The 23,244-nt window shown below is 42.2% G+C and overlaps 1 protein-coding gene across 5 annotated transcripts in view; it reads right to left on the bottom strand.

Annotated features, from left to right (window-relative positions):
- The window catches only part of LOC112244901 (probable C-mannosyltransferase DPY19L3), a 45,388-nt gene extending 27,552 nt beyond the window's left edge, over positions 1 to 17,836 (bottom strand). The window contains exons 1-3 of one of the 5 annotated variants that reach the window (XM_024412767.2): positions 17,620 to 17,836; positions 16,270 to 16,390; positions 1,797 to 1,924 (exon numbers count right to left, since the gene is read on the bottom strand). In XM_024412767.2, coding sequence (XP_024268535.1) covers positions 1,797 to 1,924; positions 16,270 to 16,381 — 240 coding nt within the window. In that variant the 5' untranslated portion in view covers positions 16,382 to 16,390; positions 17,620 to 17,836. The other 4 variants (XM_024412772.2, XM_024412770.2, XM_024412768.2 and 1 more) reach the window with 4 other exon arrangements.
- Between the last annotated feature and the right edge of the window lie 5,408 nt (positions 17,837 to 23,244).

The following is a 23,244-nucleotide window of genomic DNA, read 5'->3' as shown; positions in this document are numbered from 1 at the left end:
CACAACTGGTGACCTCTCGGCACATCTATAAAGAAAAAGAGAGAGAGAAAGGAAAAAGCCTGGAACACCAGTAGACAAAAAAAGCCCGGAACACCATTTGGAAAATGTTAAGATGTTTTTTCAGACCGCTTAAATATTTCCAAAAGCGGAGTGAGAGAGAGAGAAGTGGACTGAAATAAGCTCCGGTAGGTGCTACAACTGTCACCGACATGACTTCACACGTGATGAATTTAGTAGGCCTGGGCGCAGCTGCCACTCTGTGAACAGCGATGTCCCAAAGGAAATAACTAAGTGACACGCCTGCCTTTCAGAAACACTACCGTAACATGCAGTCAACGTAGAGCCAAAACTGACTCAACATGTGGACTGTGCTTAAAAACCATATGGAATCATTAAAGTCAGCCTCTTTCAAAACGAGCAGACTCCCAAACAAAGCAGACACGGCCGGCCTTCTCCCATGCAGCCCTCTGAAGTCACAATAGATTAACTACAACAATCACCACTGACTCCACTGGCACCAAGAAATGGAAATGAATAAATCAGCACGTTCAAGTCCCCACTAAAGCCTGATTCAGTCAAGAGGCATTGTTCCTGAGGAAAGATGATGAAACATAAGGGGAGGGAAAAAGTGGATCGTGTCTCTATCGCATGGTTTATCCCGGATCATGGTCATCTCTACCAGACATCAGAACAAAGCATGAATCATATAAGGTGGTCCCGGTAGTCATAGGATACCACTGCCGTCTAGGCCGTTCAGTGTTGTCGCTTTTTCCACAGTGTGGATTTCATTGAAAGCCACAACTAGAATAGCATTAACAGGCATCAGGCGTCATACACACACACACTTTTCTGGGAAACTGCTAGGCTCACAATGTGCAGTGATGTCATCCTCTTGAACACTGTGTTAAATAAACACATGGAGTTTGAATAGAGGGGAGTCGCTGCTGCCAGCTCTGTAAAGTGACCCGTATATATTATAAATGAGAACATCTGTCTACCTTCTCTACCTTCACAGATAGACAGAGGCAGAGAACAGGAAAACAACACAAAGACAAGAAACCCGAATAGAATCAAATATGTGCATCCACGCAGGTTAGCTCAATTAGGTGTGCGCTTTGATTTCCATGACACACTGGCAAATTATTCACAGCTTGGATGCGTGTGTGAGCAGAGTCGGGCTGTGCATTTGTGTGGGAGGTATACACCTGGACTCTCAGAGAAAATACAGCAACCGGGAGAAGAGCACCGTGATGGAAAACCTGTTGAATACCACTGCTCGTGACAAAATCATTGCGCGGGAATTATTGAGGGAGGCCTGACAATAAGCTCGAAATGTGGTCCACCTAATGAAGGTCCCAGACCATAGGAAAGGCACTTCACGTCAGACTGAACATGACATACTATCCTTGTACAGAATCATATGTTCTTTTATACTGTTCTGGGAGGTTATTTTACCGTCTCAGGGTGGATTTGGTAACAACCATTGGCTTGAATTTCATGACTTTGGTTATAAAAAGGTGTGAAAAGTCTATCTGATTTGAAAGATGTGGAGAATCCATCTGTCTGTTTCAGCATGAGGTGTTTATGACATTAGGGAATCCAACAAAGGACATAGATCATGACTCCAGATTTATCATAGAAGTTAGACTTCATCAAGATCTCTTCCATTCTAAACCAAATTTGTTATTGTTAACAACTTGACTATATGATTTCCAACGTGAAGTTGACGAGGGGTGTGGTGCAGGACAGTCAAGTGACAGTGGTCATACAGAGAGGCCATCTCCGGGGATTCTCACCTTAATGTTGGAAAACCACAGGTCATTTTCATGGAGCGTAGCCACATAGATGCAGGACAGCATGCCAAGACTAATTCCCACAGTCCAACCTATGGCAACCCATAGCACTGTCCTCCATGTCCATACGCCTGAAGAGAGAATAACATAACATGAAACAATATTAAAATGTCTCCATTGATAGCCCATACAACTTTGCCTAAACAAGGTTCTTGTATGTTGCGTAGACCAATGTGACACCACGCCTAACAGGGTGCTGGGGATGACCGAAGAGGCAACAAGAGATACTGAGATAGGGTGCATAAAATGCAGGGGTTTTTATCTAATTTGCTAAATACAAATTATGACTCGAGAAAATAAACCAATACTGAGATAGGGTGCATAGACGAAATTGATAAATTAATTGAAATGAAAAATATCTCAACTTTTTTTTTTAAATTGTTTTTTTTTTTTAAAAGGTTCAGGAACAGAACATACATAGCTTAACAGACAAGAAGGGGTTTGACAGAGAGTATATATGGGGAGTGGCCATTGCCATTCTCTACCCGAAGGCAGGTTTGCAAACATTCATTTTAAATACACACGATGCATGATATGAAGTCTGAATGTACTGATCAAATTTGAAAGACAAAGTTATTTTGGCATTAGCAGTACACAAAATCAGTCAATTAAAAGGTACTTTGCTATTTAAACACGTCAAGGGAAAAGAGCATTTCCCAACACCTCTCCAGGAATATACTTGAGTATCAAAATTCAGCAGGGACCTCCTTTAACAGAACACAACCGGCATCCATGATGCGCAGACATGGAGCCGGTAACCGCAGAGACACGGAGGTAAACATGACATTACATAGAACCTTTACTGTTTGTTGAGAATGATAATGGTTAACCGGTGAAAGTTAGATGGAGTGAAATTACACCAGTGACAATGTAAACCATGAAGCATGCATTCAACAGAGAAACAATGATAACAAATGGCAAGATCGTATTTCTGCAATCAAGTTATGGTATATACGAAACAAAAGCAATGTGTCACGTCCTCATTTCTATATTATGTGTATCACCATGTGTATAGTGTAAAGTGACTGCTAACGTGCATAAATTATAAAGGATATCTGTTCGGCAGGAGTTTTTACTGCGCTGTCCTCGGTGCAGCCTTCACACACTCCCCCTCCAGCTGTTGGGCCACCGGGGGAAGGAAATCAGCCGTGGCATTGTCCTTGCCAGGGACTTGGCTGATTGTGAATCTGTAGGGCTGCGCGGAAAGGTACCAGTGGGTGATGAGAGCATTCGAGTCCTTCATCCTGTCCATCCACTGCAGAGCCTGGTGGTCCGTCTCCAATGAGAACTCCAAGGAGATGGAAACTAAATGAATCCAGAGCCAACTTGACTGCCAGGCACTTCTTCTCCACTGTCGAAAACAGAGCCTCTCTCTCGAGAACAACTGATGTAGGCAATAGGATGGCAGTCTCCCGGCTCACCCTGAATATCAGCTCCTGCACCACACTCAGAGGCATCAGTTTGCATGGTAAAAGTGTTGTCAAAATCAGGACTGTACAGCACAAGTTGCTCACTCAGAGCTTCATTGACATCCTTGAAGGATGTCTCCGCCTCTTTTTTCCACTGGACCTTATTTAGACAGGTTCTCTTTGTCAGATCTGTAAGAATGGCAGTTCTGGCAGAAAAGGTAGGGACAAATCTGCGGTACCAACCTAACATTCCATGGAACAACCAGGACTCAGAGGTCTTGGTCTGGGGGAGAGGACATATCTCAATGGCCTGGACTTTCTTCACCTGGGTCTTGATGATGCCATTCCCGATCAAATACCCAAGGTACTCAGTCTCAGTCTTAGAAAAGGCACATTTGGATGTGCTGCCTGAACGTGCTGAAAGACCACCTTCAGATTAATTTCCCAGGTGGAGCTGTGGATGACAACATCATTGATGTAGGCTGAAGCAAAATCTGACAGACCGGATAATATCTGATTGATGAGCTGCTGAAAGGTGGCAGGGGCTCAGTGACATCCAAACGGCATGTGAAAAACACAAAGACAGTTAACACTTTCGGGAGTACAGAAATTGGGGCGGCAGGTAGCCTAGTGGTTAGAGCATTGGGCCAGTAACCGAAAGGTTGCTGGATCGAATCCCCGAGCTGACAAATTAGAAATCTGTCGTTCTGCCCCTGAGAAAGGCAGTTAACCCACTGTTCCCCGAAGATGTGGATGTCGATTAAGGCAGCCACCTGCACCTCTCTGATTCAGAGGGGTTGGGTTAAATGTAGACGATACATTTCAGTTGAATGCGAAAGTAAGGAGAATAATTATTCTGTGAAGGAAAATATATATATTTTTAAGTAGAGGCTTAGAAACATCACAGTGTGTGATAACATTTGCAGTGCAGGAAATGAAGAGTTTGATTCAAATGCTGGAAGTGAATTCTGGAATTCAAGGATTAACTAAACAAATTATCAAAAGCTGTGTGCATTGAGGAAATAGGTGCCTGGCTCAAATAGAAGCCTGTCTGCAATAACACTTCAGTTCAGTGATTTAAGCAAATAAATGCCTGCACTATTAATTGAAGTTTTATGGCACCACAATTTGGTCCTATGGTTCATGTGAATAAGTATTTTTAGCATATTAGAGTATGTGCTAATATGCATCTACTGGTATAGCGGAATGCGCCATTTTCTCAAACTCTTTAGGGACTATTGTGATGAGTCGAAAGACCACATTTGGAGTGAATATTACATTTAGTCCATGAGAATATGTGTAAAAACTTTTTTTTAAGCATTAGTGTTATAGTCAAAAAAGGTTCATTGTTAATTAGTTTCCTTATTTTTTAAGATATCATAGCCAAACTTAACATGGTTCATCGCGGTAGTCTTTGATGACCTTTACAAGTTTCAAGTTAATAGGCCATTGGATTTGCATGTATTTATTGGTGTTATTTGGACTTACAGTTCAGTTTTTAAAGGTTTTCCAAAAAATCTATCCCTCATCTATCACGAGGAAATACACCTACATGCTAAGTTGGAAGTCTATAGGTCAAACAGTTTGGCAGATATAAGGAAATCAGTCAATTCAAATAATTGAAATTCTTTAGGTTCTAATCTATGGATTTCACATGACTGGGAATACAGATCTGCATCTGATGGTCACATTTTTTTTTAAAAGGGTAGGGGCAGGGATCAGACAACCAGTCAGTATCTGGTGTGACCACCATTTGTCTCATTCAGCACGGCACATCTCTTTCTTTTAGAGTTGATCAGGCTGCTGATTGTGGCCTTGTCCCACTCCTCTTCAATGGCTGTGCTGTCGTACACGTCAAACCAGAGCATCCCAAACATGCTCAATGGGTGACATGTCTGATGAGTATGCAGGCCATGGAAGAAATGGGATATTTTCAGCTTCCAGGAATTGTGTACAGATCCTTACGACATGGGGCAGTGAATTATCATGCTGAAACATGAGGTGATGGCGTCGGATGAATGGCATGACAATGGACGTCAGGATCACATCACGATCTCTGTGCATTCAAATAACCATCGATAAAATGCAATTGGTGTTCATTGTCTGTAGCTGAAGCCTGCCCATACCATTACCCCACCATGGGGCACTCTGTTCACAACTTTGACATCAGCAAACCGCATGCCCACACAATGGCATACACGCTGTCTGCCATCTGCCCGGTACAGTTGAAACTGGGATTCATCCATGAAGAGCACACTTCTCCAGCGTGCCAATGGCCGTCAACGGTGAGCATTTCCCCACTGAAGTCAGTTATGACGCCAAACTGCAGTCAGATCAAGACCCAGGTGAGGACGACGAGCACACAGATGAGCTTCCCTGAGATGGTTTCTGACAGTTTGTGCCAAAATTCTTTGGTTGTGGCTGGTCTCTGACAATCCCGCTGGTGAAGTAGCCGGATGTGGAGCTCCTGGGCTGGCGTGGTTACACGTGGTCTGCGGTTGTGAGGCCGGTTGGACATACTGCCAAATTATCTAAAACGACGTTGGAGGCGTCTCTTATGGTAGAGAAATTAACATTCAATTCTCTGGCAACAGCTCTGGGGGACTTTCCTGCAGTCCGCATGCCAATTGCACGCTCCCTCAAAACATGGAGACATCTGGGGCATTGTGTTGTGTGACAGACAAAACTGCACATTTTAGAGTGCCTTTTTATTGTCCCCAGCAAAAGATGCACCTGTGTAATGATCATGCTGTTTAATCAGCTTCTTGATAATCCATCCACCTGACAGGTGTGGCCTATCTTGGCAAGGAAGAAATGCTCACTAACAGGGCGTAAAGAAATTAGTGCAACATTTGAGAGAAATAATCTTTTTGTGTCAATGGAACATTTCTGGGATATTTTATTTCAGCTCATGAAACATGGGACCAACACTTTACATATTGCGTTTCATATTTTTTGTTCAGTGTAATATCCATTAGGAAGATCAGGTAGACAGCAGTCTAAGACATAAGCAGCAGACACATCCAAATACATGTCTGTAGTTAAGCACAAGGAACTGAATCACATGAGCCTACTAAGCTATAGAGACATATTCACAGAGTATTACAAACATTAAAAACACCTGCTCTTTCCATGACATAGACTGACCAGGTGAATGCAGCTGAAAGCTATGATCCCTTATGGTTGTCACTTGTTAAATCCACTTCAAAATCAGTGTAGATGAAGGGGAGGAGAGAGGTTAAAGAAGGACTTGTAAGCCTTGAGACAATTGAGACGGATTGTACAGTGGCAAGAAAAAGTATGTGAAACCTTTGGAATCACGAGGATTTCTGCATAAATTTGACATAGATGAAGATCAGATCAAATTGTAAGTCACAACAATAGACAAACACAGTGTGCTTAAATGCATTTCTTGTCTATATTGAGTACATCATTTAAACATTCACAGTGTAGGTTGGAAAAACTATGTATGTGAACCCCTAGGCTAATGACTTCTCCAAAAGCTAATTGGAGTCAGGAGTCAACTAACCTGAGACAAATCAATGAGACGAGATAGAGCTGCCCTGCCCCATAAAAAACACTCACAAAATGTGAGTTTGCTATTCACAAGAAGCATTGCCTAACGTGAACCATGCCTCAAACAAAACATCTCAGAAGACCTAAGATTAAGAATTGTTGCCTTGCATAAAGCTGGAAAGTGTTACAAAAGTAACTCTAAAAGTCAGTCCACGATAAGACAAATTGTCAATAAATGGAGAAATTTCAGCACTGTTGCTACTCTCCGTCCTGCATAGATGACTGCAAGAGCCCCACTTCAGAATGCTCGATGAGGTTAAGAAGAATTTTAGTGTGTCAGCTAAAGACTTACAGAAATCTCTGGAAGATGCTAACATCTCTGTTGACGAGTCTAAAATACGTAAAACACTAAACAAGAATGGGGTTCATGGGAGGACACCATGGAAGGAGCCACTGCTGTCCAAAAAAAAAACATTTCTGCCAGTCTGAAGTCTGCAAAAAAGCACCTGAATGTTCCATAGTGCTACTGGTAAAATATTCTGTGGACAGATTAAACTAAAGTTGTGTTGTTTGGAAGGAACATACAACACTATGTGTGGAGAAAAAAAGGCACAGCACACCAACATCATTCCAACTGTAAACTATGGTGGAGGGAGCATCATGGTTTGGGGCGGCTTTGCTGCCTCAGGGCCTGGACAACTTGCTATCGTCGATGGCAAATGAATTCCCAAGTTTATCAAGACATTTTGCAGGAGAATGTGAGGCTGTCTGCCAATTGAAGCTCAACAGACGTTAGGTGATGCAACAGGACAAAAGGAAAAAAGACAAAGTAAATCAACAACAAAAAGGCTTGAACAGAAGAAAATATGCCGTCTAGAGTGGCCCAGACAGTCCTGACCTCAACCCAATTGAGATGCTCAAGAGAGCGGTTCACACCAGACATCCCAAGAATATGTTGGAATTGAAACAGTTTTGTTAAGAGGAATGGTCCAAAATTCCTCCTGACTATTGTGCAGGTCTGATACGCATCTAGAGAAAATGTTTGGTTGAGGTTTTTGCTGCCAAAGGAGGGTCAACCTGTTATTAAATCAAAGGGGTCACATACTTTTCCCAACCTGCACTGTGAATGTTTACACGATGTGTTCAATAAAGACATGAAAAATTATAAATTGTTTGTGTGTTATTAGTTGAAGCAGACTGTGTTTGTCTATTGTTGTGACTTAGATGAAGATCAGATAACATTTTATGATCAATTTATGCAGAAATCCAGGTCATTCTAAAGGGTTCACATACTTTTTCTTGCCACTGTATGTGTGTCATTCAGAGGGTGAATGGACAGGACAATAACTGTATGAGCCTTTGGTAGTAGGTGCCAGGCGTACAGGTGTGTCAAGAACTGCAACGCTGCTAGGTTTTACGAGCAACAGTTTCTTGTGTGTATCTAGAATGATCAACCACCCAGCCAACTTGACACAACTGTGGTGTTGTGACTTGACTTTAACAACAATATGAAGACTGTTATTTACCTAATTAACTGAGTTTAATTTTTACCCAATTAAATTAATCATGTAACAATTAACTCATTGGGATCTGGGGCACCACGAGAGCAGTTCTTTAAAAAGTTACCATCTCCCGAATTAAACTCTAAAAAGGGTCTTTACCTATCACTTCTATAAACGGTCAACTTATTAATCACAACCTCGTATCATGTACGCCTGATGTCAGTACTAAACAAATTGATTTAATCTATTTACTAGATAATTAATAACACGATAAACATACACACTTAATACGTTAAAAACAGGTCCCTAGCGGAATGACAACAACGTGGCTTCTTGCAACAAAAGAGATGGAGGGGGAGCAGAGAGAGACAGAGACACTTAACATTGGTACATTTAGAAACTACTCTCACTTACAGTAATCCTATACCTTGCACACGAACCGCCGCACTCTTTGAGTAAGAAATCATGAATGTATTTACAGGTAATGTCTTGGTTCGCCAGATCGCTCTTGGTGGACAGGGGCACCTTAGAAAGGGAGTTGGGCCTTTTCCATGCACGCTAGTAAGGCTCTGATTGTCCAAAATGGTTTACAATTTTCATACTGTTGTCCTTCTTTGTAGTTTTCCGGTATCCGGTGACTTGTCGTGTAGTCCTGAACAGTAATATGATGGTTTGAGCAGCGTAGTAGAATGGTCCTACTTATATTTCAAAGATACTTTACTTAGGACAGCTAATCAGCCGTACCAGTGATTGTCCGGGAGGTGAGTTTATCGACTCTACAGCTACCATAGTTCAAACTACTTTAAAACATGCAGGTGTATGCTTTTCTGGTCTGACATGTACATTTCTTTACCCATAATTTATGCAGTTTGTTAGAAAGGGGCGGTTCCGTCAGGTTGACACGATCTCTGACCTCACTCGGGTGCAGTGGTCCATTGTGCACAGTTATAAAAAAACAATTATCTCTTACAGCTACACAAATCATATACCTCTCTTAACAAAAACACTTTCATCATGTTTCAAATCACAAGCACGCCGCATAGTATGGAAACTTCGCACATGTCGTGGGTATACTTTTCAAGTTACAGTATTTCCTTTATAACATTTTTAATGACATCGCAAAATCACAAACAAAATGACACACAAAACATTCTGTTAGAAATATTGTTCCAGTAGTGGCTTTTGAAGGTGATAAAAAAGTAGCTTGAAAATAAAGAACATTCCTTTAGTGAATATTGGAGAGGGAGACCTCAAACTTCTCTGTTTGATTTACAGCAGGACGTGAATTGTTAATCACCACTAGTTTGTTTCTTACACCGCCTGGTGTAGAGTTCCTGGATGGCAGGCAGCTTAGCCACAGTGATGTACTGGGCCGTACGCACTGCCCTCTGTAGTGCCTTGCGGTCAGAGGCCGAGCAATTGCCGTACATGGCAGTAATGCAACCAGTCAGATGCTCTCGATGTTGCAGCTGTAGAACCTTTTGAGGATCTCAGGACCATTGACAAATCATTTTAGTTTCCTGAGGGGGAATAGGCTTTGTCGTGCCCTCTTCACGACTGTCTTGGTGTGTTTGGACCATTCTAGTTTGTTGTTGATGTGGACACCAAGGAACTTGAAGCTCTCAACCTGCTCCACAACAGCCCCGTCGATGAGAATGGGGGCGTGCTCGGTCCTCAGTTTCCTGTAGTCCACAATCATCTCCTTAGTATTGGTTACGTTGAGGGATAGGTTGTTATTCTGGCACCACCCGGCCAGGTCTCTGACCTCCTCCCTATAGGCTGTCTCGTCATTGTCGGTGATCAGACCTACCACTGTTGTGTCGTCTGAAAACTTAATGATGGTGTTGGAGTTGTGCCTGACAATGCAGTCGTGGGTGAACAGAGAGTACAGGAGGGGACTGAGCACACACCACTGGGGAGCTCCAGTGTTGAGGATCAGCGTGGCAGATGTGTTGCTACCTAAAATCACCACCTGGGGGCGGTCCGTCAGGAAATCCAGGATCCAGTTGCAGAAGGAGGTGTTTTTTCCCAGGATCCTTAGCTTAGTCATGAGCTTTGAGGGTACTATGGTGTTGAACGCTGAGCTGTAGTCAATGAATAGCATTCTCACATAAGTGTTCCTTTTGTCCAGGTGGGAAAGGGCAGTGTGGAGTGCAATAGAGATTGCATCATCTGTGGATCTGTTTGGGCGGTATGCAAATTGGAGTGGGATAATGGTGTTTCTGGGATAATGGTGTTGATGTGAGCCATTACCAACCTTTCAAAGCACTTCATGGCTACGGACGTGAGTGCTACGGGTCTGTAGTCATTTAGGCAGGTTGCATTTGTGTTCTTGGGCACAGGGACTATAGTGGTCTGCTTGAAACATGTTGGTATTACAGACTCAATCAGGGACGTGTTGAAAATGTCAGTGAAGACACCTGCCAGTTGGTCAGCACATGCCTGGAGCACACATCCTGGTAATCCATCTGGCGCCGCAGCCTTGTGCATGTTGACCTATTTGAAGGTCTTACTCACGTCGGCTATGGAAAGCATGATGACACAGTCGTCCGGGACAGCTGATGTTCTCATGCATGCCTCAGTGTTGCTTGCCTCGAAGCGAGCATAGAAGTGATTTAGCTCGTCTGGTAGGCTGGTGTCACTTGGCAGCTCGTTGCTGTGCTTCCCTTTGTAGTCTGTAATAGTTTGCAAGCCCTGCCACATAAGACGAGCGTTGGAGCCAGTGTAATATGATTCAATCTTAGCCCTGTATTGACACTTTGACTGTTGGATCGTTCATCGCAGGGCAAAGCAGGATTTCTTGTAAGCTTCCGGGTTAGAGTCCCGCACCTTGAAAGCGGCAGCTCTACCCTGTAGCTCAGTGCGAATGTTGCCTGTAATCCATGGCTTCTGGTTGGGGTCTGTACGTACAGTCACTGTGGGGACGATGTCCTCGATGCACTTATTGATAAAGCCAGTGACTGATGTGGTGTACTCCTCAATGCCATCGGAAGAATCCCAGAACATGTTCCAGTCTGTGATAGCAAAACAGTCCTGTAGTTTAGCATCTGCTTCATCTGACCACTTTTTTATAGACTGAGTCTCTGGTGCTTCCTGCTTTAATTTTTGCTTGTAAGCAGGAATCAGGAGGATAGAGTTGTGGTCGGATTTACTAAATTGAGGGTGAGGGAGAGCTTTGTACGCATCTCTGTGTGTGGAGTACAGGTGATCTAGAATTGTTTTCCCTCTGGTTGCACAGTTAACATGTTGATAGAAATTTGATAGAACTGATTTAAGTTTCCCTGCATTAAAGTCTCCGGCCACTAGGAGCTCCGCCTCTGGGTGAGTGGTTTCCTGTTTGCTTATCTCCTTATACAACTGACAGAGTGCAGTCTTAGTGCCATCATCTGTCTGTGGTGGTAACTAAACAGCCACGAAAAGTATAGCTGAAAACTCTCTAGGCAAGTAGAGAGTATGAAATCCTTGTCAACTCACTGTGCTGTCAGACTCAGCATGCTCATGGGGCTGACATCGCTGGTCCAAATGTCAATCGTGAAGCTAATGGCAGTGACGCCCATAGCAAGTAGCTCATGGATGTGCTTCAACAAAACTGTGCAACTCCGGTAGGGCAACACCTGAAAAATAGTACCTACTTGGTAGTGTGTACCGGTACTCGACCAGTCGACAAAAGCCAACATCATCCACGACAGAGAAAGGTCGATTGTCAAGGGCAATGAATTCCGTTATGTTGGCTTTAATGGATTTTTCCTTTGAGTTGTCTTGCTGAAATGTACTTATACTTTCAAATGACTGCTCGACTTGAACTTGTTTAGTTGTTGGAAGTGTGCGCTTAGTTTTTTAACTTTTTAATTTTGTGTAGCTTTGACTTCGGTTTTGTACATTGCCGTTAAACTAGACATCGGGCCAATGTTGGCATTTTTAGCTAATATCTGCCATTTCTGATATGCTCAACGATATATCGTGCATCCCTACTGTATACAGTTGAAGTCTGAAGTTTACATACACCTTAGCTAAATACATTTAAACTCTGTTTTTCGCAATTCCTGACATTTAGTAAAAATTCCCTGTCTTAGCTCAGTTAGGATCACCATTTTATTTTAAGAATGTGAAATGTAAGAATAATAGTAGAGAGAATGATTTACTTCAGCTTTAATTTCTTTCATCACATTCCCAGTGGGTCAGAAGTTTACATACACTCAATTAGTATTTGGTAGCATTGCCTTTAAATTGTTTAACTTGGGTCAAACGTTCCAGGTAGCCTTACACACAAGCTTCCCACAATAAGTTGGGTGAATTTTGGCCAATTCCTCCTGACAGAGCTGGTGTAACTGAGTCAGGTTTGTAGGCCTCCTTGCTTGCACATGGTTTTTCAGTTCTGCCCACAAATTTTCTATAGAATTGAGGTCGGGGCTTTGTGATGGCCACTCCAATACCTTGACTTTGTTGTCCTTAATCCATTTTGCCACAACTTTGGAAGTATGTTTGGGATCATTGTCCATTTGGAACACCCATTTGCGACCAAGCTTTAACTTCCTGACTGATGTCTTGAGATGTTGCTTCAATATATCCACATCATTTTCCTGCCTCATGATGCCATCTATTTTGTGAAGTGCACCAGTCCCTCCTGCAGCAAAGCACCCCCACAACATGATGCTGCCACCCCGGTGCTACATGGTTGGTATGGTGTTCTTCGGCTTGCAAGCCTCCCCCTTTTTCCTTCAAACATAACGATGGTTAGTTCTATTTTTGTTTCATCAAACCAGAGGACATTTTTCCAAAAAGTAAGATCTTTGTCCCCATGTGCAAACCGTAGTCTGGCTTTTTTATGGCATCATTTTCTGGAATTTTCCAAGCTGTTTATAGGCACAGTCAACTTAGTGTATGTAAACTTCTCACCCACTAGAATTGTGATACACTGAATTAGAAGTGAAATAATCTGTCTGTAAACAATTGTTGGAAATATTACTTGTGTCATGCACAAAGTAGATGTCCTAACCGACTTGCCAAAACTATATTTTGTTCACAAGAAACTTGTGGAGTGGTTGAAAAACAAGTTTTAATGACTCCAACCTAAGTGAATGTAAACTTCAGACTTCAACTGTATGTACACATGTATGGCTCAACCTAATAATCTAATCATGAATAAAGTACTTTTGCTTTCAGATGCCATTGAAAACAGAAATAAGCCGTAGAAACAATAACAAAGTGCCCTCTCTGCCCGTTTCAGTAAAAAGCTGATGGATGGAGCTGGAGAAATGGAACCACTCTCAAAGTTATGGATGCAAGGACTGACCATCCATGATATCAACATGAAAGTTAACCATGGTTTGAGGTTATATAGTGTGTGTTCATATTCCCTGTATCACATTAAAAAAAAAAGTATATTGGGTTCTGACGGGGTACGGCAGTTGAACTAAACTCATGAGGTAATTCATAAATTGTATTCTTTAAGAATCAAATGGGTACATATCATTAATAATTTATAAATCCCCAAAATGGACCTAATCCAAATTAACATCAATATATTTTATTGAAAAGAAAGATTAGACTGCCCCTGCACTTTCAAGTAGACCTCTGCTGTGGGGTAATGTTTCTCGTCACCATGGACATACCAGAGAGCAACTTTAGAGTCTTGGTCCCACTTGTGGGTAGGAACCCAACTTATTCTGCACCAGTCTGCCGGTGTCTACCAGTGCCCTGACAGCCTGGCCATCGAGTGAAACAGCAATGTCCTGCAAAGGGGGATTCTCACCCTGCTCAATGACCTTTGGCCTTGGCACAACACACGTGGGCTACTTTGGCATTGTTCCTGGGGCACAAGGGCTTAGTATGACCTTCCTGACCACACTGGGGACAAGTGGGAGCTCTGCCTGGGGGCCTAGAGATAGGGCCTTGACTAAAATGACTATCCCCAGGAGTGATAGGCTTGCCTATGGCTGGAGTAGTCTTTAGGTTCTGGAAATACGGTGTTTGGTGCCCCCTGAGTTCTTTGGCTGCTTGCCACAACTCCAGGGTTGGACCCGGCATCGGGCAACCACAAAGGTGTCAGCATGGGCTGCAGATTCAGCAGTGGTTGCCGTGTCATGCTCCCTGGCCCACACATACGGAGGTGCTGTTCAAGGATAATTGTCTTTCCTACTTGCATCAGTCTTGTTAGCGGGCAGCACCCACTTCCCATAAAAGTCCTTCAGAAGGACATAGAGCTCCTTGGAAGTCTCCTCTGTCTCTACCTCCAGGGAGCGGAAAAGCTGTCCGTAGGTCTCTGGGTTGATACTGTACTATGCTGGGAGAGCCTTCTTTAACTTTAGCATAGACTCGTGACTCAGTAATGTCCATGTGAACATAAGCACTCCTAGCCTTACCAGTAAGCAATGTGATCAGTCTGATTGCCCTGTCTGCTTTTGGCCACCGATATAGTATTGTAAATCTCTCGAAAGTGGTTGAATAATGTCATCATTTAACTGCTTTAACTTGGACCCGATACGGACCTGTACGGGGACTTGGATTAGGGTCAGATGTGGAAGGACACTGGTCAGTCTGATCGGGGGTTAAGGTCATCAGGGCCCAGAGGACCACCGGGGAGGGAACCTGCAGCACCTAGGCCAGTGTCCCTGCCATCGACCTCAGAAGAGCCACCTAGTGCCTGGTCAGGGACAGGGGTCATCCTGCTCTATTCCTCCAGCTGCAGAAGCCCGAATTGGTGCTGCATTACTTTCTACCTTTGCGCCTGTCGATCGGCCTCCCGATCCAGCCTGATGTCACACATCTGAACAGGAGGGTCAACTCCTCCAATGAGGTCCTACCTGGATTGTCTGGTATGGGCTCACCTCATTCACCCCTGTCTTTGGCCACACCTTCCACATGGAGAGGTGGTGCCGGTCCTGGTTTGTCCCTTTTCGGTCCCATGGTTTAGTTCTCTTGTTTTGTCAAAAACAAAACGAGAAAAAAATGTATCTAAGCTAAACTACCTCTACTCAGTGCCTTCTACTGGTCGTCCCACCATGTTAGGGATGAGCAAGGAGGCAACAAGAGACACCGAGATAGGGTGCAAACAACGTAAGGGTTTTATTTTTCAAATTTGCTAAATACAAATGATGACCAGAGAAAATAAACCAAAGTGCTTTAAAATAGACAAACCGGATAAATTAAGTCTCAGCTGTCCTAAAGTTTCAACTTAAAAAATAAATAAAAAACAGATCTAAGGTGCAGGAACAGAACATACAAAGCTTAACTGACAAGAAGGGACAGAGAGAATATATGCGGAGTAGTCAGTGCCATTCTCTACCTGAAGGGCAGTTCGCAAAACATTCATTTTAAATACACATCGTCATGATATAAAGTTTCAAACGTGCTGATCAGATTTTAAATAGAGTTATTTGAGCATTAGCTGTACACACAAATCAATGAATGAAAGGTACTTTGCTATTGCCATTTTAACACGTCACAGGAAAATAGTTCCCTCCGCGGTGAATAGAGGGGTGGCATTTCCCTTCGCCTCTCTGGAACCATACTTCAGTTTCGGAATCCCGCTTTGACCCTCCTTTACCAGAACACAGCTGGCATGCTGTGCAGACATGGTGCCCCGTAACTAGAGCGGCGCGGCGGTAAACAAGACATTATATTACAACTCTCACTGTTTGTTGATCATCAGGGTTAAATTAAATTTAGATGGAGTTAAATTATACCAGTGACTGTTACAATGTAAAACTATGAAGCATGCATTCAACATACAGAAACGATGAGAACAAATGGCAAGATAGTATAGAATTGCTGAAATACTGTGTGTATGTGACCGGGGTCATTGTGCTGCTAACAGCTCAGCTTCCTCCTCTGTCCGACTGCCCCGTACCAGTCTCAAACCAGTGAACCTCTCGCTTCGCAACACACGTGACCACCCTCCTTGACAACATTCAAATGGGTTGAGACACACAAGAGATACCAGTTGGGTGGCTCCATCAGCCAAATGTAAACACTGTGCATGACACTAACCATCTGAAGACCTCTCTAAAGGATCCGCTGAAGGGTTGAACCTCTGGCACAGGACTTCTGGACCAGGCTCCTTACTTCCTTTGCTGCCCTTCCTCTGCCTAAGGGCTGTCATGGTGGCTCACTGAAAAAAGGAGGGGCACCTATTTAGTCTTCCACACAAGATAGGGATGTACACACACAGCCAAGTACCTGAACTCCTCCACGGAGTTGAGAGCAGACTAGATTTGTTTTTTTTAAATGAATCTCTGACTCCTTCAATTCTCTAATTGCTATGCGCTGATACGTAAACATGTTTAATTCTTACACCCTTACCGTGTACCTATGTTTATCCTGTTGTTGAATGCCTTCGGATTTCAGTAAACATACGTTTTAATAAAACGTTAATCAAATACAATCAGACCGTTTCCTCGTTGCTCTAAGATGGCAACTCGGCTCGAATGCACATCTGCGAATTGAATCGCAACAGGCTGTAGTTGTATTTGATTAACATTTTATTAAAAAGTATGGATTTCAGTAAACAAAGAAAAGGCACACAACAAGAGGACAAACATAGGTACTCGGTAAGTGAACGTAAATTTACACCACACAGAGAGAGAGAGAGAGAGCAGAACGTACATTTACACCACACCGAGAAAGAGCAGAACGTACATTTAAATGCCTAACATGCGAAGAAGGTAGCATCCAGTCACACACAATTTAAAAAAAAAAAGACCTGTTAAAACAACATCAAAGTGTGAGGCTGAATGTGGCTCCTTGCCTCCTCCAGCAGGCTATTGTCCAATGATATTCCATCCTATATAGGCTATGGAATTGGAATCATAATGGACACCTGGTGTATAATGCAAATCATCTCTCATATTTATGACGTGTCATTGTATAGGTACTATTGCCTTAATATGAACAGCAAACAGCAATGTTTACACCGTTACGCCATGGGCCGGACTGCAAAATCAACGTGTCCCCCGATGTCATCAAATGTCATCTATCGAAAGTGTGTCGCGTCTCCATCGTCCTACGCTACCTTTACAATTTTGCAAAAAGAAAAACTAAACAAAAATGTTTTTGTGGTAACCCATGAAAATCCGCAAAACAAACTATAACAATTGTCTCATGCTTTTCATTCATTCGCTGTTTTCATTCATTCATTCACACAGGCCTGGGTTGCAGCGGCATTTCCTACTCACGCCGCTGCTAGGATGTCATGAAATATCAGATCCCATCACTCGCTAATCTCGGTCTCTTCGAATGGACAGCATCAGCATCGGTTTCATGATCGCTCGATAATGAATTTCGCTTTTGATAGCAACAAAAAAGGATTTGATTACACTTGTTCATATATTTAAGCCTCACCCTCGACAGTGCTTGCAATCCCTTATCGGATGTCCAAAGGTTTCTACTCTCTCCCTCCCACGGACACTCGATACATGCGTAGAGTCTCTAGTTTAGTCGAATATAGGCTTGAAACAACTAGAGAAACTTGAACCAAAGGTGGGGGAAAAGATTTGGTGAATATGCAGAGACGAAAAACTGCTACTTTTATGTATAAATCAATAAATAAGTATAATTCTGGTCCTACAAAAATCGATACACAGAACACACAATAGCACATTATTAACCTGAATGTCAACATCAAAAAGACAGCAACTCACACAATTGTAAACAGTTTGTATACATCTTACATCCAGAATGTAGCCTAAGTACCACCACCATTAAACAAATCAAAATATATTTTATATTTGAAATTCTTCAAAGTAGCCACCCTTTGCCTTGATGACAGTTTTGCACACTCTTGGTATTCTCTCAACCAGAATGCTTTTTCAACAGTCTTGAAGAAGGAGTTCCCACAAATGCTGAGCACTTGTTGGCTGCTTTTCCTTCACTCGGCAGTCCAACTCATCCCAAAACCATCTCAATTGGGTTGAGGCCAGGTGATTGTGGAGGCCAGGTCATCTGATGCAGCACTCCACCCTCCTTCTTGGTCAAATTGCCCTTACGCAGCCTGGAGGTGTGTTGGGTCATTGTCCTGTTGAAAAACAAATGATAGTCACACTAAGTGCAAACCAGATGGGATAGTGCATCGCTGCAGAATGCTCTGGTAGCCATTTTGTTAAGTGTGCCTTGAATTCTAAATAAATCACAGACAGTGACACCAGAAAAACACCCCCACACCATCCCACCTCCTCCTCCATGCTTCGCGGTGGGAACCAAACATGTGGTGATCATCCGTTCACCTACTCTGTATCTCACAAAGGCATGGCGGTTGGAACCACAAATCTCACATTTGGACTCATCAGACCAAAGGACAGATTTCCACCGGTCTAATGTCCATTGCTCATGTTTCTTGGTCCAAGCAAGTCTCTTCTTATTATTGGTGAAACCTCGAGTAGTGATTTCTTTGCAGCAATTTGACCATGAAGGCTTGATTCCTCATGAGAGCCAGTTTCATCATTGAAGAAACTTTAAAAATTCTTGAAATGTTCCATATTGACTGACCTTCATGTCATAAAGTAATGATGGACTGTCGCATAAAATGGACTTGGTATTTTACCAAATAGGGCTATATTCTGTATACCACCCCTACCTTGTCACAACACAACTGATTGGCTCAAACGCATTAAGAAGGAAAGAAATTCCATAAATGAACTTTTAACAAGGCACACCTGTTTATTGAAATGTATTCCAGGTGACGACTTCATGAAACTGGTTGAGTGAATGCATAGAGTGTGCAAAGCTGTCATCAAGGCAAAGGGTGTCCACTGAAGAATCACACTTTTTTTTGGTTTCTACATGATTCCGTATGGGTTATTTCACATTGTTGATGTCTTCACTATTATTCTACAATGTAGAAAATAGTAGCAAATAAAGAAAAACCCTAGAATGAGTAGGTGTGTCCAAACTTTTGACTTGTATGGTATGTGTAAATATTGTACAGATAACAGGTGATGATAATAATAGCAAATAAATGTATGCTTATGGTTGTGAGGCATATGCTGATACTAATTATTTATGAATAGTGCAATGAGTCCCTGATATTATATTATTGAATCATTTATTTTTTACAGGGAGAGCATGTGTTTTTATTTGAGGTGCTTTAAATGTCAGAATTATGCAGAGAACACGAGCACGCACATACACACACACACTTTGTCACACATTGATTTATACATTGATTGGTTGGTTGCAAAGGGCAAGTTTTTCGGTTTGATATTGATATATTTTGTGTATTGTACATTGTCGGGTAGTTATTATTAAATACTGTACCAGTTCCTTATGAAAATAGTTCATTCAATTGCATGTCATCTTTATTATACTTAAAACGAATACATCCACAGTGGTGGAAATGAATTACCCATAAACCCCATAACAGCACATAGCCTTTTCTTTGACCATTGTTGTTATTTTCATCTGAAAGTCCCCATTAGAATACATCTCATACTTACATTACCCAATATTCACTACATCGATCTGAAATAATGACCACTCCATCATTTATTGTGACATATACATTTTTAAAGATCAGGTTATGTCACTCCAAGATGGGGAGTAAACAAGTCCAAATTGAATCATTACATTGTATGGAGACCCCATAGAATTTCTTTGAGATATCAGACATTGTAGAGGACAAGAGAGAGGTCTCTGGGCATCCAGATGGAAAAAAAATTGAAAGTGCAGCTGCTGACATGAAAGGGCTGAAGATTATCAAAGAGATTTAAGAAAATAAATTGGCTTGCCGCTTGTAGGAGCACAGGATTATGGGGGAAGAAAGGCGTAAATGTTTAATGGCTATCCTTTTTTTCATGGAAGGTGCTTGTTTGTCTTGGTTTCTTTCTTGATAAGCACAAAGGAAAAGTAGGTTGAGCACTCTCTCCCTTGCTCTCCCTCTTCTCTCAATTCCCCAACTCACTCATGCCATCTCTGGGAAGTTCAAGAAGTAAGACTGCGAGTGAAAGGCCTTGGCCTATAAAAGTTAAACCTTCATCTTTCCCAGAAGACCCTATTGGAATTCTTAAGCCATGGGATAGAACACTCTGATTTATTCTTTTTACTTACTTGAACACAAAAGAGGGGTTTTTAGAGCTTGGCAATTTGGGATCTAAACTGTAAAGGCCTAAAAGTCACTTGAATTGAGTGTGAGTCCAGAGTCCTTCTTTTCTTAATTTTTTTTCAATTTTGTCTTGATCTCCACTTTCACGGGGCCCATTAAAGGTTTAGGTAAAAGCTTGATATGGTAAACGAGTGAGTTGGTGAAATTATTTTTCTTAGCTGCTCTGAGAGGTGGTCAGGGTTTCCTGTAAAATGAAGAGATTATAGAAGCAGACATTCTGATTCCCAATGAGGAGAATCCATCCTCTGCTTATCACTACACTAGCAGCCCGGGGTTACAGCACTTTAAGAGGGGAGAAGCACAACCATGTGAAAAGAAAGCTTCCCTTACCATATTGAGTTCAATTCCAGATCAATTTGCTATGCTCATCTACATTTTAATATTGTCTGGATACCCCCCGCCTAGGATTGAATTATTCTAAATGTGAACCTGAAAATAACACTGCTAGCACCTTGCAATACAGTCCGCTTGCTTCTTCCCTCTGTAGTGCCAAACTAGTGTTACCACTATGAGATGGGGACCGCCCATGTTGATAACATGTAGCCTCTGTGGTAGAATTTAAAAAGACAATCGCAGTAGAAACAATAACAATGCGACACCCTGTCCGTTTTGGTAAAAAGCTGAGGAATGGGGCTGGAGAAATGTAGTCACTCTCAAATTCAGAGCTATGGAGGCAAAGACTGACAATCCATTGTATCAAAAGTATAGTTTCAACCATGTTTTGAGGCAATGCAGTGTTTGTTTACAATTACATTGTTTAAAAAATGGAGTTAAACAAGATTATATTTTGGGTTCTGATGGGGTAGGACAGTTGAACTAAGCTCATGAGGCATTTTCAAGTTACACTACATGACCAAAAGTATGTGGACACTTTATCGTTGAACATCTGATTATAAAATCAAGGACATTAATATGGAGTTGGTTCTCCTTTTGCTGCTACAACAGCCTCCACTATTCTGGGAAGGCTTTCCACTAGATGTTGGAACATTGCTGCGGGGACTTGCTTTCATTCAGCCACAAGAGCATCAGGGAGGTTGGGCACTGATGTTGGGCGATTAGGAAATTGGAAGCACATGAATCATCTAGAATGTCATTGTAAGCTGTAGTTTTAAGATTTCCCGTCACTGGAACTAAGGGGCCCAGCATGAACCATGAAAAACAGACGCAGACCATTATTCCTCCTCCACCAAACTTTACAGTTGGCACTAGGCATTGGGGCAGGTAGCGCTCTTCTGGAATCCGCCAAACCCAGATTTGTTCGTTGGACTGCCAGATGGTGAAGTGTGATTCCTCACTCCAGAGAACGCGTTTCCACTGCTCCAGAGTCCAATGGCAGTCCCCTTCTATGTGGCCTACCACTTCGCGGCTGAGCCGTTGTGGCTCCTAGACGTTTCTACTTCACAATAACAGCACTTACTGTTGATCAGGGCAGCTCTAGCAGGGTAGTCATTTGACACACTGACTTGTGGGAAAGGTAGCATTCTATGGTGGTGCCACGTTGAAAGTAACTCACCTCTTCAGTAAGGCCATTCTGCTTCCAATATTTATCTACGGAGATTGCATGGCTGTGTGCTCAATTTTATACACCTGTCAGCAATGGGTGTGGATGAAATAGCCAAAACCACTCATTTGAAGGGGTATCCACATACTTTTGCATGTATAGTGTATATTCTTTAAGAATCAATGGGTACATGTCATTCATTTAAAAGTCAAAAAATGGACGTAGCAATTCCCACTTTAAGGCAGGAGGTCCAGTGATGAATGAAACCTTCCATACATGTTTGCCCATGGTAGAAGTGGTCAGAAAGTGACATGTTGGACCTGAACACCAACACATTCAGGAGTTAAAGGTGCTCAAAGTTGACCCATTTTGCATACCCCACCCTACCATGAGAGAGTCATGTCTTCATTACTGGAAAAGATAAACGGTTGAGTTTGATATCATTGGAAAACGTACAAACAGGGTTGTCAAACTATTTTAGAATTTCATGAAAAAACGTTTTTTTGAAGGCCCAGTGCAGTCAAAAACATGATTTAAATATATATATTTTTACTGTACCAATTGAAAGTTGACACACCTACTCTTACAAGGGTTTTTCTGTATTTTTACTATTTTCAACATTGTAGAATAATAGTGAAGACATCAAAACTATGAAACAACACTTATGGAATCACGTAGTATCTATTTTATATTTGAGATTCTTCAAAGTAGCCATCCTTTGCCTTGATGACAGCTTTGCAGTCTTGGCATTCTCTCAACCAGCTTCACCTGGAATGCTTTTTACAACAGTCTTGAAGGAGTTCCCACATATGCTGAGCACTTGTTGGATGCTTTTCCTTCACTCCGCAGTCCAACTCAACCCAAACCATCTCAATTGGGTTGCGGTTGAGTGATTGTGGAGGCCAGGTCATCTGGTCATAGGCCTTACCCATTGTTTCCATTGAGCATCTTTGAGATGTTTCCACAACTTGGAGTCCACCAGTGGTAAATTCAATTGATTGGACATATTCCTTCAGACCACTCCAATTTAGCAGGTACACTGTTGAAATAAAAAATGTAATTGAAATATAAACTTCCAATTACTACCAGAAAGATGGCTGCTGGTACACCCACCGTCAAATGTCAACTTGAAAGGAAATTGATATATGATGTATATTTCCATTAAGTCAATAGGTTTCCTAAGGAAGAGTGGCAGTATAATTTAAACAATTGATATTCTCACTCAAGTCAACATTATCTGACGTGTGGACCTCCAACCATCTTTGTGATATCATTTGAAAGGTAACATTTGAATTGTACTCACATTTTAGTATTCATCAGGCAGAACATGACACCCACCCTGTATTCAAGAGCATAAAATGAAGGTGGG

The sequence above is a fragment of the Oncorhynchus tshawytscha genome, linkage group LG12, assembly GCF_018296145.1.
Source record: "Oncorhynchus tshawytscha isolate Ot180627B linkage group LG12, Otsh_v2.0, whole genome shotgun sequence".
Taxonomy (NCBI): Eukaryota; Metazoa; Chordata; class Actinopteri; order Salmoniformes; family Salmonidae; genus Oncorhynchus; species Oncorhynchus tshawytscha.
Note: the sequence above shows the minus strand (reverse complement) of the source record. Positions and strands in the feature narration are given on the sequence as shown.